Raw genomic sequence first — 15,758 nt, 5'->3', positions numbered from 1 at the left:
CAGTTCTGATGTTTAATGTGCTGAATTAATTAGAGTCTGCGTCTATTACACGTGTATTATTTTTGCCATTTTGAGTTTCCCCATGGGGTAGCACTGTGGCTTCATGCTTCAGGGTTTTGGTCTCATATCCTCCCCCTGGCTCTGTGTGTGTGGAGTTTGCGCATTCTCTCCGTATTTGTGTGGGTTACTCCTGCAGCCCAAGAACACGCCCAGGTGAACTGCGTTCTCTACTTTATGCCCAGGGATATACTTCAGGTTCACTGCAGCCCCTCTACTAGATAATTTCTTTTGTGTTTGACTGTTTATTTCTTTTCCCCCTCATTGCTTAAATTCTTTCATTGTGCCACAATGGTCTGTGTTGTATTACTGACATTTGGTGGTGACCGCTGTCATTGTGATCGCCCGTATCATTATCAGACTTCCTGGGCCGCACCGAAGTTCCTGTGGCCACCATCAAGAAAGAGCTGGAAAACAAGGGAGCAGCGACACGGCGTCTGTTGCTGCACGAGGTACCGACAGGGGAGGTATGGGTGCGCCTGGACCTGCAGCTGTTCGACCAAAAATCTCTCAAATGAGGCGACGTGGATCGGTGCCATGCTATATGCCCCCCACCCCCACCCCCACCCCGCTTCCCAAGACAAAGGGACAGAGCTGGGGCTTCCTGACGAGATGCTCAATCCGATATACCGGAACCAGCGGCAAGTATCAGCAGAGCAGGTTCTAGGCTGATGCCATGGGCAGTCCGGCTCCAGCACGGACGTGGTTCCGACACGGTCACTCGCCAGGTTGCGTTTGTGAGCTGAGACCTTTATGCCAGCGCTGTAGATGGAGACCGTCTGGACTACTAAGTACTTCTGAAAATGTGGACGTTTGACACACATGCAAAATATAGGAAAGCCGTTTTGGGACTGTGATAATTGTTTACCACTGGATATGGTAATATCTCAGGATTTTGTTTTTCCCGTCAGTTGTTTATAAAACAGAAAAAAAAATTATTATGTCAATGTCTTATTTTAATTTTACAAATTGGGTACCTGTGAGACAAACCAACTTTACCAAGGAACAAATAATATTAAAAAATGTTTTAAGAAAAATCTTCCCTCACTGGAAGCAAGATGGATGTATGCAGTGCATGTTGTGCTGAATACTAAACAGGACTTTGGTAAAACTAAGTTTATTTCAAGAATCACACTACCTTGTAATTGTCAATAGGTTTTTTGTTTTGTTTCCTCTAACATTATTTGGTTAAAGTGTCAGCAAACCACAGCACATACAAATATTCCGAAACATATTGTCACTCCGAAGTTCATTACATTTTACTATTAAAGACATTATGTTGCTTCATGTGGATTTAACTAACAGTTCCTTAATTGCTTATGGATGCATTCCACTGTTAAAATATTATGACTTTAACATTTCCACTCAGAAAATCTTAATTCATAAAGGTATGAATGGAAACTAAAACAGATAATTCTGAACCTTATATGAAAGAGACAGACATTTGAATTCAATCTACAGCTAGACACATCAATAACAAAAACCAAAATATAGACATTGCATTTTTTCTTTTTGCTTTTGAACAAATACTTAATGTTTTGGTGGTCATGAAAATGGAACTGGAAACTTTGAGTAGACATTGATGCTTTATTGGTGTTTGAATCGAATGTCATGGTGAATGCTTTGTTATTTAAAAGGGATGGGGAAATGGAAGGTTATTTAATTTTTCTCAGCAACAGGGCTCCTACATGCTTTCATTTCTTCCCAAATTAACATATTTTGTTTCTCACAGCCTCACATACATCATCATTTTTAATGTTAGCTGCACTGAATTAAATCTGAATTGTAAATAATGTAAGTTATAGTTTGTGTGTGGAAGCTGTATTATAACACTTTCCATGTTTAGAATGACATAAACAGGCCAACTTTAAACGATGTCTGTGTTTTTAACGGAGGCTTTTTTTACCTACACATGGAATCTCCTGTTTGCCATAAAGGGCTGTCTTGAGAGGAAATGTCCAAGTACAGTTTGGAAGATAATTGTAGAACATGAATGAAAGCGATTGGGGAAAAATGTTTAAATATGTTTGTGGGTTTATTTCTGCACCTCCCGTTCAATGAATCATTTGAAGGGGACAGTGTTGAATCATTTAGTATTGACGTTATTCTGGTTCAAAGCATTGCCATTCTACTTTTATTGTGTTTCTACTGCTCAGAGGTTTGGTAATCCTTCTTTATCCCCATGAAAAGCAGCCAGTAAGTATTTTTGGTTACACTTAACCCGATCGTTATAATGCATTATAGATACCTTCATAATGCATTCATATAAAGTATTATAAATATGGCTATAACTATCTATAAAAAGGCATAACACATTATAGCCATGTTTATTATGCATTATGAATGCTCTATGAAGCCCTCATCTATAATATATTATAGATAATGAATTATAATGGTCAAAATAACAATCAGGGATGCTTTGCACTACATTAAGAGAGGTAAGGGGTGCGCGCTGATTACAGCGTGTTGTTGCACCCGCCACACAATAAACTACCTCAGGGATGAGAACCTAAGTGCAGCGGTGCAGCGGGTGATACCTCAGCACCTGCCAGGTATCTATAATATATATTTTTTTTGTATTTATTTTATTCATAGCTGCAGCTAAGCAGGACATGGGTGTCTGGTGGTTCTCAGTGTCCATGAAGATGCCTGAGACGCACCAGCTTCCCTCAGTGTGGGAGGGAGGTCGTGCCCTTTGGCAGGCAGTGCCCACTGGCTTCTGGGTGTCCCTCTCCATTCCTCACCTCACATGCCTTTCACAGGGGAACTCAAGGATCCATTTCCCTGGGATGCCACCTGTCAAATAAAAGTGTGAGAACCAAGTTATTGTCCATCACTTTCATTCTGCTCCACATTCATGCAATGATGCTTGGCGTTATCGTCATCACTATTTATATATTTACTGTCGGTAGATTTTAATGGGACATTGAACGGTCCAACAGTAGTTAACGAACCTTTGTAGTTCTGTCGTCTTTCTGAGGTGAGGAACTGAGGTCACCCAGGGGTGGAATGGATACCTGTGCAAACAAGAATCAATAGAGAAATTTTGGTAATGCTTTACGTTAACTGCACCTTCATATTGGCTTTATAATGCATTCATAGAACAGTGTACATTCATGTATTTATAGAACATTCATGAGCATCATGTAAGTATACCTTAACATTAACATACCGTAACAGCTTTTATATACATTAATAACAAACGTGATTGTCAATATTCATTACAGCTATGATGTCTTGTTCTTGGAAAGTATTATGAACGCACTGCTTTAAGACGTTAAGGTATACTTATATGCTGCTTATGAATGCATTATGAAGGTGCACTGAGTGTCCTATGAATGCATTATGAAGGTGCACTGAGTGTCCTATGAATGCATTATGAAGGTGCACTGAGTGTCCTATGAATGCATTATGAAGGTGCACTGAATGTCCTATGAATGCATTATGAAGGTGCACTGAATGTTCTATGAATGCATTATGAAGGTGCACTGAGTGTCCCATGAATGCATTATGAAGGTGCACTGAATGATCTATGAAGGCGTAGCAAATGCATTATGAAAGTGCAGCTAATGTAAAGTGTTACTGAAATGTGGACATCTATTAAAGTATCACCAAGTCAGTCAACAGTTTTTAAGTACCTTAAATTAAAATGGTCCTTTAGTTTTCAGTTTAATGGGGTCGTATTCTTGTGGATTGTAATGGCCCAGGAAGAAATGATCATAGAGAAGTAGCCAGTATATTCTGCATAAACATTGGTTTTCACATGACGGTATTTTGAAAATCTGTACCGTCTACTCAGGAAATGGTAAGAAATACTACAGAAGAACCATAATCCAAGCACCTAGAATACTGAAGGGTGTTTCAGGAGAATATGACAGCTGGCTACTGGTGGACATGCTCTGCTGTCACACTTCTCCTCAAGCAGCAGCCGTTTGCGTGACACTCCTTGATCTGAATCTGCTGTGGCGTCCAGACGTTTCTTGTCTAGTGCTCATGCAGCATCTCCTGCAGCTTCTGTCTCTTGCTCTTGTTAAAAATACTCGTCCAGCTTCTGTTAGATGGATACATGCATGGGGGAAAGAAACTAGTTACACCCTGAATCCAAGCATCATTAAGGAAAATATCAGAACCATTCACACCATTGTCATGCCAACAGAAGCATGTGCATATTTAACCAAAATGATGAGTGGTTTGTTCTCTCATGGGATGATTACCTCCATAATGTTTTTCTCAGTTACAGGTTCTGGTGCATCAAGTCTGTCTCTGCTTGAGCAAACTTAAGATTTTGGACTTGTAGGTGTCTTACCAGGCCATCTTCTCCTGGGGAATACCAGGGCGTCCCCTGTGACCTGGCCCCAGATAAGCGGTGGAGAATGGATGAATGAAAGACCAGGCTATCTTTTAGTGAGTGATAAATGATAACCTGAATTGCTTTCATGTGTTACGAATTCCTTCATTATTTGTAGCATGATACTTAAAATAACCCATGATCTGCCAGTGTCTTGGGATTCCACTTTGGATGAAACTGTAAAACTGTACTACAGTCTAAAGCTTAAGAAATGTTCTCATCAACAGGCATTTGTGCAGCTCACACACTGCAGTTTTTGCATGCATGCAGTTGCATGCTGTTGTGCTCGCTGGGATATCATTTCTTGGTGGTTTTTTGAATGAATGTTACATTTCTATGGCCCTTTTTCAAGACACCCAAAGCTTATTTTAAATCTCATCTGAAGGACGGCACCATTTTCTGTTTTTTTTTTTTTTTTACAGTACAGTACTGGCCAGGCCCAAACCTGCTTGACTCCAGACAGATAACCTAGCATGAACTGCAGGTGATATGACTGCTGTCTATTAACAACTGTGTCGTTTCCTTGCCTGAAAGTGTTCTGGCTCAAATTATATATCTGCCATTAATTGTGACGTAGGGGAATCCCAGGGCTGTGCTGGCGAAATAAGTAGCTCCCACATGTATTTATTTTTTAGTCACGTGACTGCTCAAGGGAAAAGTCAGGATCCCCATTGAGGGAACCCGGAACTTGCCATGTCACATTGGCACCTAGATCAGTATTGGCCCCTTCTCAGTAATCTGCAGCCAGCACTGAACTGTGTACACAGATAATGTCTTGCCCATTTGGCCTGATGCCCTGTACCTGGGGCAGAGGTTAACTGAGTTCATGCAAAGGCTGTAAGGCAAACTGACCTACAGGTAGTACAATGACCCACAAATGGCCTGGGGGGGAGGGGCAGCCAGTTGCCCTTGGACACCCAGATTTTCCCCATCTATATCAAATCATGGAGTTTTGTTTCCTCTGACTTCTATCTCTTTTCATGTAAACGATTGTTAGTCTAAACTATAGAATGTCAGTAAATGAGTGTGTCATTTGTTAAGTGCTTTGGGGAAACTATGTTGGGAGAGGCATTATACAAAAGGAATAATTATGAAAGGGAATTCATTTTATTCTGAATGCAGCCCCACATACATATGTGGGATATTACAGCAGTGTAGACAAATCCTAGCAGCAATACCAAACACAAATGCCATTTCGGCTAGTTATTTAATTTAAAAATACTAAAGTGGTCTAAATAACAGTTCAGGATATAAGTAATCATTTTAAGTCTGTTGTCACATTGACAAATAAAAGCATATCACTAAACTAACTCATGTTAAAAGGAAAAATGGTTCTACTATCCATTTCATAATCACAGTAATTCACAAAGCTGCCGCAATAAGTGCATGGATGGACAGAAATGACTACGTGTGTGAGGGTGTCAAAAATGCTGGTCTGATCTGTCAGCATGTAATACGTTCAAAGTCCCATTCTTCCTGTTTCAGAGCCTCAGGAATGGGCTCATTCGCGGTCTTCACAGTACAATTCCTGTCCAATCCTGATTCTCAAGTTACTTGGGGCTAAAGTCTGGAGTAGGTCCTCGCTTGAGGTGCAATCTTCCCAGCTGAGGGGGGGGGGGGGGGGGATCAAGTTTAAAATCAAGGTCACTTCAGAAAAATAAACAGTAAAAACACAATGTAAATCAGTCGTCTTTTTCGCATGGGAGCTGATCTTCTGAATTCAGAGTATGATTTTGGGAAGTTCTTTCTAAAAGGGATTTTATTTGCAATCTGTATTACAGCGAACCATGGCTTTAACCATGAGATTATTTATAATTTACATATACTTTATTTGATGTGTATTTCTTTAATTCTTAGCTATTTAAAACTAATACTGATTCACGCATGATATAACAAAATCCAAAGAACTGTCCTACTGCATAAACACATCAGTGACTAGATGGAAATAAATATTTTGACTATGAACTTAGCTGACCAACTATTGATTAATTTGAATTTCTTTGAGGCTAAAAATAAATAAATTGATAAATGAAGTTAGACAATAACTGCCATCGGTCATAAATAACAGCCCAAAGTTTATTTTGAAAAAACAATTACATATTCTGTTAAGTACGAATTACCACATTTTTCAAAGGACATATTGTTCTTGATCATTAATCAATGTGACCTCTGTGCTGAGTGTTAATCTGAACCTTTGACCCAGTGGGTTGGGTTCCATCTTAAACCCTGCAGTAAAGATGAAGCAGTTGTTTCTCTGCAGATGATGACCTTGACCTTAGTGAAGTGGTTTATAAATATGTTTTATTATGAACCATAATTAGTCTAATTCACAAGTCCATGGCCCTGGTCTGCATAATATATATGCAGGTCAATGTTCTGCCAAAGATCATACACACTCAGCTGAAATGCTGATTTCCTCCAATGAAAAAGATCTGGGGAATCAGGATATAAATGTGATTGGGGCAGGGGAATCCTGCTCTACAGGCATCACAGGGGCCTCAGTTACACAACAAGATGAGTTTCTGCCAAGTCTGCACATTATCTTAGAATTTTTTTTACCTAGTATATCTGCAGTTCTCCCGATGGCTGCCTTATTTGGGCTGAAGTAGGTCTGCTCTTCTCTAAAATCATAAATGAAAACAATGTTTATTCAAAAATGTTTCCAATAATAACCACTTAAAAGCCTGAGTTGGTCTAGAGAGAACCATTAGAAAGTGTTGATATGCTAACCTTGCCCCAACCATGCACAGGGTAGACCCAAGGGAAAACCAGACGATTCTACCCGAATTTAATACAGTGTTGAGAATTCCATCCATCCATCCATCCATCCATAATCCTCATCCATTTTCTCCCGCTTATCTTCGTCAGTGTGAGAATTATTATAGATTATTATAGAAAACACTGAGCATGATGGTGTTGAGCATTGTCAGATTGACAGTACTCTACCCCAGTGGTGCTTGGGGGGGGGGCACCGGTGCCACCCTTTTAGACACGTCCCTGGCCCCAAATATCCTCTCTCACCTTTTTTTCTTTGTCAGAGCATTTAACCTCACCAAGGAGGCGAGAGCGTTTTTTTGCGTTTCCGATGAAAGGACGTCGTAAGATTTGACTTCCCCTGTTGAGAACACAAACATCCTCACTGACTGCAGAGTCCAAAGTTAAGCTGTTGTATATTAATAAATAGTATGTTAGAGAGGGATACCTGTTAGGATAAGGTTGAGAGTGAAGGTACGAATGCCAGATATAAACTGCTTTTCAGTAAATTCTTGAACACTCCTGCTACAAATGTATCTGAAGATCACCTAGACAAATGAAGAATGAGGCACATTGTCCAGAAACAAGCAAATCTTTGTAAAATTTTCATATGCAGAAGTTCACAAATTCCCAAGGCCTGGGACAGAGTGCTTAGCTAGTAAGTCCCAAATGAAAATAAAATATCCCACAGACATTTACCTGATATGCATCTATGAAGGGCTCTACTGCAGCAGTGAGGAATGACGTGACACTGAGGCCCTTGTCTGTCACCATGATGTTCTGGTTTATGATCTGGACAGTGCCGCACTTCTGTAACAAGCTACAAGCTTCCTCAAAGTCCTGATGGAAAAATCACAGAGGGAGATCTGAAACATGCATCCATTTTCTGGAACTGCTTGTCCTATTCAGGGTTGCAGAGGGTCCAGAGTCTATGGGTGCAAGGCAGGGAACAACCCAGGATGGGGCACCAACCCACTACAGGGCACATTTACACACCATCCACACACATGCATACCTCTGGGCAATTTGACAACTCCAATTAACCTCAGCATGTTTTTGGAACTGGAGGAAACCCAACAATGACAGAGAACATACAAACTCTACACACATGGAGCCCTGGTGGAGACTCGAACCCAGGTCCCAGAGATGTGAGGTGACAGTACTAACCACTGTTACCACCATGCTGCCCCCATCCAAAACAATGCATTTAATTTATCGTACAGCAGTGTTTTCCAATCCGGTCCTCCGAGACCCACAGCCGGTCCATGTTTTTGCTCCCTCCCAGCTCCCAGTAGGAGGTGGAGTATCTGTAAGCGAGCTCAGTGGGAACAAAACATGGACCAATTGTGGGTCCCCAAGGACCGGATTGGGAAACACTGTCATAAAGAATTAGCTACTGAATGGATAACTTGTATTGTGGTAGGACTGCTGCAGGATTGTGGTAGGCCAAAGTTCATTCCTGGAAAGCCCACCTGACCTGTCCTGTCCGGAATGAAGATGAACTCATTGTAAAACATTTCCCGGAGAAATGCATACAGGTTGTATATATCCGCTGCATTGAAAGGAAGAGACAGAAAATTAGACGGTCTGTACTGACGTGATCAGGCTGAGCAGATCGTCACACCAGCCGGTGAGGAGCTGCCTCACCTCTACTGGAAGCTGCTGCCAGACTCAGGGCCACAGACAGCATGGCTGGAGACGCCAAAACATGCAGCGCTTGGTTCCGATACGAGGCACACATGAGCACCGCGACAGCCCGTCTGAACACGGCCTCCTCCGGAGCAGCTCCCCTCTGCGGCTTCTGCTCCGCCAGGAGCACCTGGTCCCCCTCACAGCGCACCACAGAATGGTGAAGAGACAGGCCGGATGACATCACTTCGCTGTCGGCCACCTGGACTGCGGTGCGGGGCGCGGAAGTAACGCTATCACACAGTGACATGCTCAGATATCCTGTCACAAATCTGCAAGACGACCACACTTTCAATGCTGATTGACGAAGACAGGCCAAGAACCTCTTATCTTTGCATGTGAGAACTTCTATGTGAATTTAATATACAGTACTGTGCAATAGTCTTAGGCAGCCTCTAGGTGCCTTTCTAACTCAACCACTAATCAATAATCAAATACAGCTAATCAATATCTCTGACTTTATCCTACTAAGTTGGTGGTAACATTTAATAAATAGATGGAAAGGCTGAGGTGCCCCTGAGGAGAGGTTTGGGAACTGAAGCTGGTGTTCATCTAGCCATCCAACTAGATATCAGTAACTTTTCAGAGAAGAGAAGACATTATTACTAGATTTTATTGTGTTACTCTGCATGAATTTGCATATGTTCTAATGTTAAATTGTGTTTGTTCTGAGGAAATGTGCACTTACTACCCAGATAAACAGCTTTAAACATTTCTTTCAACTGCCTAAGACTTTTGCACGGTACGGTACAATTTATTGTACTTCACATCAAATTAAGAACTAAAGTACTACCAGATAACTAAATTCATTTTTGGAATGTATCTGTTAGAGTAGCTTTGGCCAGTGTTACCAGTTTCACAATGAGGGACAACAAACCTGGCCAGTCTACGAGAGCCCCGAAGTCCAGTACCAGCCACTTCAGCCACACCGTCTGCTTGGTGAGGAGCTTCAGGTTGATGCCGCCTAAGTTCTGCATCAGGATGGTGGCCATCAGACTCCAGGGGCTTAGCACCATGTTGTCCTGCTGCAGTCGCAGCACCAGATGTGCTGTGGTATTGGCAAAGGCGTGGATGCTCTCGCTCGGCTTCATGGGAAGGTCCCTGCGTGTCGGAAAGGGCAAAGCAGTTAAGGTTAGCTCCACAGACTGTTGGACAGACAGGATTTTCACAGAAAGAAACACAGAACAATTTGCCAGAATTCATAATGTTCTCCGCAAACTCCTACCACCAGGTCTTACCCACTCACAAACATTACCTTGGGATTAAGTTGTACTGCTTGCGGTTAACCTTCCCTTTGGCCAAGTCCCTCACCGACAGAGGATGGCCAAAGCAGACGTGCATGTTGCCATAATCCTCATCCATAACTTTTCGGGCTTTCAGCAAACCCTGAAGATGGTACAAGAGCATCTTACTATTGTATACGTTCGATATAGGAAAACAGGAAGGAACACAAAAAGTTATAAATTTATCTGTACTTAACACCAAATTAAGAGCTAACATACTGGAATCTTCTGTTTTACTTTTAGTTGAAAATAATTATACACACCATTGTGTGTTCTGGAATGCTTAAAGCAGCTGATTGGTGCCACCATTAATTTGTTAGCTATGGGCACTGTGGCACCAATCAGATCATATTTATACAACTCTTCATGTGGTTTGCAATAAAAGGACAGTGTTTCCCTACTTTTGATTTAAACAACTGACTTCTCAATTCAGAATCCCAGCCACTGAGAGATTGACTAGAAAGAGGCTTACCATGGTGGTCTCCTTTGGTTTGGGGACTCCCAGTATCTCATAGGCCAGCAGGGATTCCTCCACCACACGGTCATAGCTGATGCTGATGGGTACCAGGCTGATATCGTAAACTTCGCCTTTAAAGAAGGGCTCCAGTACCATGTGCATCATCCCTTTAAATTCAGGAAATGGCAACATTGTAAACACATCTATCAGGCCACACCTACAATCTGCAGCCTGGGGCCTGTACCACAAAGCTGGATTTTTAGGCTCGCAAGGTAACTTGTCAAATTTAAGATAATTTGGACTAAATGTGAGTGAACAAAGATAAAGTTCTTTTAAACTGGGGTACCTTAAATCCGACAAGTTAGCTAACCAACAAATCTCATTTTGTGATACAGGCCCCTGATCCCAAAATGAAATTCTTAGCCGTGAGAAGCAGTTAAACCACAAAGCTGGTCAACAACATTTCACTGTAAGGTGGTTTGCACCAGTGCAGAGAATAAAGTCAATCCCTAAATTGATTAGCAAAAACTGCAGAATTTTCCAGAATCTTCTGTAACACGGGAAAAAGAGGGAGCTGATCACTCACCCAACTTGGGTGGCAAAGACTTCAATGTACGACTCCGAAGTCCCTCGACGTAGAATTCAACTGGAGCGAAATCTTTCTGCGCGACCACAGCAAATCAGCATAAACACGCGTGAATCTTTATTCCACTGGTAGATTTTTTATAATTATTTGTTCTCTTGCATCGGTGCACGCTATAGAAAAAAAGGAACTGCGTATGCTGGGTATAAGATTTTAAAATAATTAAGTTAGTATAACATTTAATGATAATTAATATTAACAAGAATAGCATCAGCAAATGCCTACACCTAAGCAAAAGACTATGATGTGGTTATAAATTTCTCTCTGAGATACAATTTATTGCTATGAGACAAACCCATTAGACAGACAACCAGCTAAGCAGTCCAGGATTAAATGTAACTTCAGAATGTCCACTGTCATGCATAGCTATTCGTGTGCTGGAATCCAGTAGGGACATACCCTCAAGATGGTTTTCACGTACTCAGAGAGCACGGCCCAGTACAGCTTGTCGGTCCCAATGGAACGTCGGATGAAGAAAGCACCGGATCTTCTCAGTATCTCACCGATAAGCTGCATTCCCATCAGTGCTGGAAGACAGCGAGCACAATGAGGGAGACAGTTAACTATAAATGGCCTCCTCTACAACCCAAGTGCGCTTCTCCTGGAGGAAGATCTGTTTAAAGTTCCACAGAAAAGGGATTTGCTGGATGCACAGCCGATACTCCATAGAACACATGACAGCTGATAATGAAAAGGGTCTTTTGGAAACCCGGCACGCTGTAGCTGAAATAAGAAGCTGCCCCAATGACACAGCATGTGTGCAGTAGATACTTGCGGATTCCAGCAGCAATGACAGGGATGGAGAGGTCGTAGGTGAAGAGGAGGTAGGAGAGCACCAGGAAGTCCACGTAACTTCTGTGATTGGGCATCAGCACCACTGGAGATTCCTGCATGGCTTGCTGAAGCTAAGGTGGGATGTACACACACATATTATAATTATATTACATTATATTATATATACACACACTGTCTGCAGATTTATTAGGCAAGTACTATTCCTGTAGATCATTTTTTAGCCCAGATCATCACTCCTCCATTACACTGTAGGTGCTAGAACGTGTCGATCCATGGGTCCATCCATCTACTCCATCATGAATCACTCCATAGACATCATTAAGTCTGATCACTCGGGGTTACAGCCTATAGTCTAGCCCAGAGGCCAATCTCCTTTCAAAAGATTTTTTAAAAAGTCAAGCCCCAGGTAAACTCCACTTATTCCCTAATCTTTTCAATAGCTAGAAACTCCCCTGAGTCACTCTAATTTCATATTTGTAAAATCAGTCTTGAGACGTATCTTAGCTTGTGTGCCTTATTAGGTGCTTTCACACCGAAATTTCAGAGCCTGGTCTTGGTTTACAAGTTCCCTTCGCTGTCTTCAGTGGGGACTTTTGTAGGTCCTTTTGTGCACCACTTTCACATTGCAGAACAGGAACAGGAACCTGTGTGCTAAATAAGCATAGGAGCTTGTATTTTCGACTTCACACATAATTTGATATGAAACTACAAACTCTACTCCAAAACAATGGAGGCTAAAAAAAGTCGTTTTGTTAGTTATTGGGGGGGTCAATCCCAATCAAAACGGGACCTTCTATTCATGACAACTTCATGATTCTTATTAAATCTGACCAACAGATCGACCTTCATTTTCCACAGAATAAAAAACGATGCAACGTTATCCACACTAATAACTTTTTGTAAGGTTAACTGCCGGCGCTGGCAATATTAGACAAAAGTACATTAGGTTAGCGATCGAATTTTCTGAAGCAGAAATATGGAGAAGCACGCAAAAAATGTATGCTTTGGTGGATTAAAAGTAAATAGGGCACAAAACAATTCTGCTCAATTTCTGCTCTACTGCATCTCTTTTTCTGCACTTCTGCGTAACTTTCAAGTTAGCGCCGCTGCTTGTGGTCCACCAATCAAAAAGCTGTCTGTAAGCGCATGCCCAGTAGTTCATGTTTGTCAAGGCTTCTGTAACTGCCTCCACGGGACTGCAATCCTGCGGTGGGAACGTGACAAAAGTCCCTTGTTGCAGAAAAAGGTTCTGGTTCCAGGAAACAGTTCCAGCAGCGTGAAAGCACCTATTCAGTTGAGGTTGCGTTTCAGCTATTGTGACCATAGCAGTGTCACGTAACACACTGCACCCAGAACTTGCAGAGGTTACGTTCAGATGGCAGTTTTATAAAATGGTGCCATTTCATTCTAAAGACATTCTGGACGATTCCCCTTTAATTTGACACATTTTAGTAGTTAATGTATGTTTTCTCTCTACATCCTTTTTCCATCTTCTTTGGCTGTTGGCCACAAAACACTCGACAGTACAATGATCACGTGTTAAAAGTTCAGCAGTTTTGATTGTTTTCCATCCCTCTGATTGGCACTTTACTATTTTGTCTTTTTCTTCTCTCTGTAATAACCCTTTTGACCCATTTTAATAATAATTTCCTTAATAATTCTGCACAGGGATCCAGAGCATCTACAGTTTCCTGTTTTGCTCGAAACACAAAGTACCCAAAGCAAATACTGAGCATTGCTCTATTTTTGTACAGAACATTTTGAATTGTAGATGAATCTGGATGGAAGATAACATACATGCAAAAAATAAACACACTTGCCTAATAATTCTGCATGCACGCACACACACACACACTCACAAACCTATAACAGCTTTTGCACAGTACACACCATATCCAAATTCAGGTGAAATATTTCTCATGTGTGGCTAAAGATGCAGGCAACTATTACCAGATAACCGTCGGTCACTAAATGCGTGCTTTCTGGTGAAGGCCGCGATTTTTAAAACTAATAGTTTAAAATGATTTATCCAATAATTAACCAAAAGCCTGTTACATCAGGTTGAATCTTAAGCAACGTCCTCCTACGTGAAACCGTGCATTACCCTCTGCAGCCCCTCCTCGTTGACGTTGATCTTGCGGAACAGCCGTTTGAACACTTTACTTAGGATGAAGCCCAAGAATCGGATGTACCCCAACTGCAGGTTCTGGGACATTTCCTCCAATATCCCCGCAGCCTCCTCTCTGATCGCCTCCAGTGGCTCACCAGTGTCCTTAGAAACCTCAGCACCCAGAGAGAAGTGAGCATCAGACAGGATGCCAGAAACACAGAGACACAAACTCGGTATGATCGTGTGGACAGGTGCTCCTCCGCCTGACATTATCGTGACAATCGCTACCATCTGGTGGATGAATTACCTCCTGCATAATGTAATGCAGGTGCTGGGACTCCAGCACAGTCTTGTTAAGGGTGCTCACAGAGCAGGGCGGGGAGGCCCTGCTGGACATGCGGGTGAAGCTTTTCAAGGCATGACTCAGGTCACTCGACGTCCTCCTCTCCTCCAGGATGTCACGGAAGTCTTCCCTTCTCGACAACATCAAGTACTGAGCCTGAATACAGCACAAGCCTTGTGATGATTACATGGATCTACTCCACAGTTTTCCTACTGTGTTCCCTTAAATGCTCTAACTACTGTAATTAATGTTAACAGTATAAAAATATAGTTTGTATGGATTACTTTAGATTTTGAGGTTAGTAGACTCCACTAACAAAGTTAAACCCCACTGTAAATGTCAATGCAGTATTTGCACAGGTAAGCAAAAACCCAGGTCAACGTGATAACACCTCCATAAAATTTTTATACAACCCGCTCGTCCAGACAGACTCACACTCATATACATAAACATTACTGTACATCGGTTAACTACAAAGTAGATGCAATTAAATAATACTTATTATGCCGACGTAAAGACCGGGGAGAATCGTCAGGCAATGTCCAAGAATACATTTCCATGATTTGCATAACACCAGGCATTTCGGAACTGAAAACTTTCGATATAACCACATCTGATCGCCTGAATAAATCTTTACTCTTTTCTCATTTAACTGGAGATTTTGAAGACTGTCGGGATGGTTTAAATTAATCTTGGATTGCCAAACCGATCCATTATCGGGACAAATAATACTTAGACGCCATAAGGTTTCAAAATAAGGAACACAAATGACACTACAAGAACGTACAGGCCATTAACTGCAATAACAAAGACTCCGTTGTTTGAATTACGTGATTACATAACATTACAGTACTGTGTCGTTACATGCAACAAGTGGAAAGCGAAACAACATGTATAACTAATTACGAAAAGTGCGATCTGCCTGAAATGACGCAAAAACACATTCTGTAAAGTAAGGAAACTCAGTCCCGGCTGCAGTAACTCATACCGAGCTGTCCATCGTCCCTGTGGGCAGCCGCTCCCCCGCTCACATTGCGCTCCCAGCTCGCACCCCGCACCTTTTCTTTCCGCATGAAAAGCCGGAGACGGTCACAGCGCACAGCTAAGCGCAAGCAGCCAATGGGCGGTCGGTCTCGGGTAACTCCTCCCGGAACTGTCACGCCGCTGCCCGCATATCAAAAGTCCCAAGTGGCCCGGTTTTTAAATACAAGTTTACTTTTCCCTGAAGAATCGATCTCAGCCGGCGGTGCGTTTTTTCGCTGACGCTATTATCAGATGA

General features: G+C 42.0%; 2 protein-coding genes and 1 long non-coding RNA gene across 5 annotated transcripts in view; 1 reads left to right on the top strand and 2 right to left on the bottom strand.

Annotated features, from left to right (window-relative positions):
* LOC111841283 (intersectin-2-like) overlaps nt 1–1,932 on the top strand; it is a 45,543-nt gene extending 43,611 nt beyond the window's left edge. For both annotated transcript variants that reach the window (XM_072702490.1, XM_023806914.2), the window contains exon 39: nt 418–1,932. In XM_072702490.1, coding sequence (XP_072558591.1) covers nt 418–575 — 158 coding nt within the window. In that variant the 3' untranslated portion in view covers nt 576–1,932. The remainder of the gene's footprint in view (nt 1–417) is intronic.
* A 246-nt stretch (nt 1,933–2,178) lies between these two features.
* On the bottom strand, nt 2,179–5,148 carry LOC140580852 (uncharacterized). Its single transcript, XR_011984035.1, has 3 exons — nt 3,899–5,148; nt 3,012–3,074; nt 2,179–2,853 (listed from the first exon to the last, which is right to left on the bottom strand). It is a non-coding gene; the product is annotated as an uncharacterized lncRNA (long non-coding RNA).
* A 342-nt stretch (nt 5,149–5,490) lies between these two features.
* On the bottom strand, nt 5,491–15,619 carry gnpat2 (glyceronephosphate O-acyltransferase 2). 2 transcript variants are annotated; one of them, XM_023806919.2, is made up of 16 exons: nt 15,468–15,619; nt 14,444–14,635; nt 14,131–14,307; nt 12,007–12,136; nt 11,631–11,758; nt 11,175–11,250; nt 10,604–10,755; nt 10,104–10,234; nt 9,726–9,949; nt 8,807–9,055; nt 8,632–8,711; nt 7,859–7,999; nt 7,608–7,707; nt 7,427–7,520; nt 6,965–7,026; nt 5,491–6,009 (listed from the first exon to the last, which is right to left on the bottom strand). In XM_023806919.2, exons 1-16 carry the CDS (start codon nt 15,477–15,479, stop codon nt 5,966–5,968), a joined length of 1,992 nt encoding a protein of 663 aa, XP_023662687.2. In that variant the 5' UTR covers nt 15,480–15,619; the 3' UTR covers nt 5,491–5,965. The 2 variants fall into 2 exon arrangements, with proteins under 2 accessions (XP_023662687.2, XP_072558594.1); XM_072702493.1 differs by lacking the exon at nt 15,468–15,619 and having other exon boundaries at nt 14,219–14,307; nt 14,444–14,458.
* Nucleotides 15,620–15,758: the final 139 nt, after the last annotated feature.

Source organism: Paramormyrops kingsleyae, chromosome 19 (assembly GCF_048594095.1).
Source record: "Paramormyrops kingsleyae isolate MSU_618 chromosome 19, PKINGS_0.4, whole genome shotgun sequence".
Lineage (NCBI taxonomy): Eukaryota > Metazoa > Chordata > Actinopteri > Osteoglossiformes > Mormyridae > Paramormyrops > Paramormyrops kingsleyae.
This window is presented reverse-complemented; position numbering and strand designations above follow the sequence as displayed.

Bases quoted from the DNA above. Each gene is read 5' to 3' on its own strand.
- gnpat2 (XM_023806919.2), bottom strand. The intron at 12,137-14,130 runs GTAATGCACGGT...ATCCCACCTTAG, and splicing joins ACGAGGAGGGGCTGCAGAGG to CTTCAGCAAGCCATGCAGGA. The intron at 7,521-7,607 runs GTATCCCTCTCT...TGTTCTCAACAG, and splicing joins TCTCAACCTTATCCTAACAG to GGGAAGTCAAATCTTACGAC.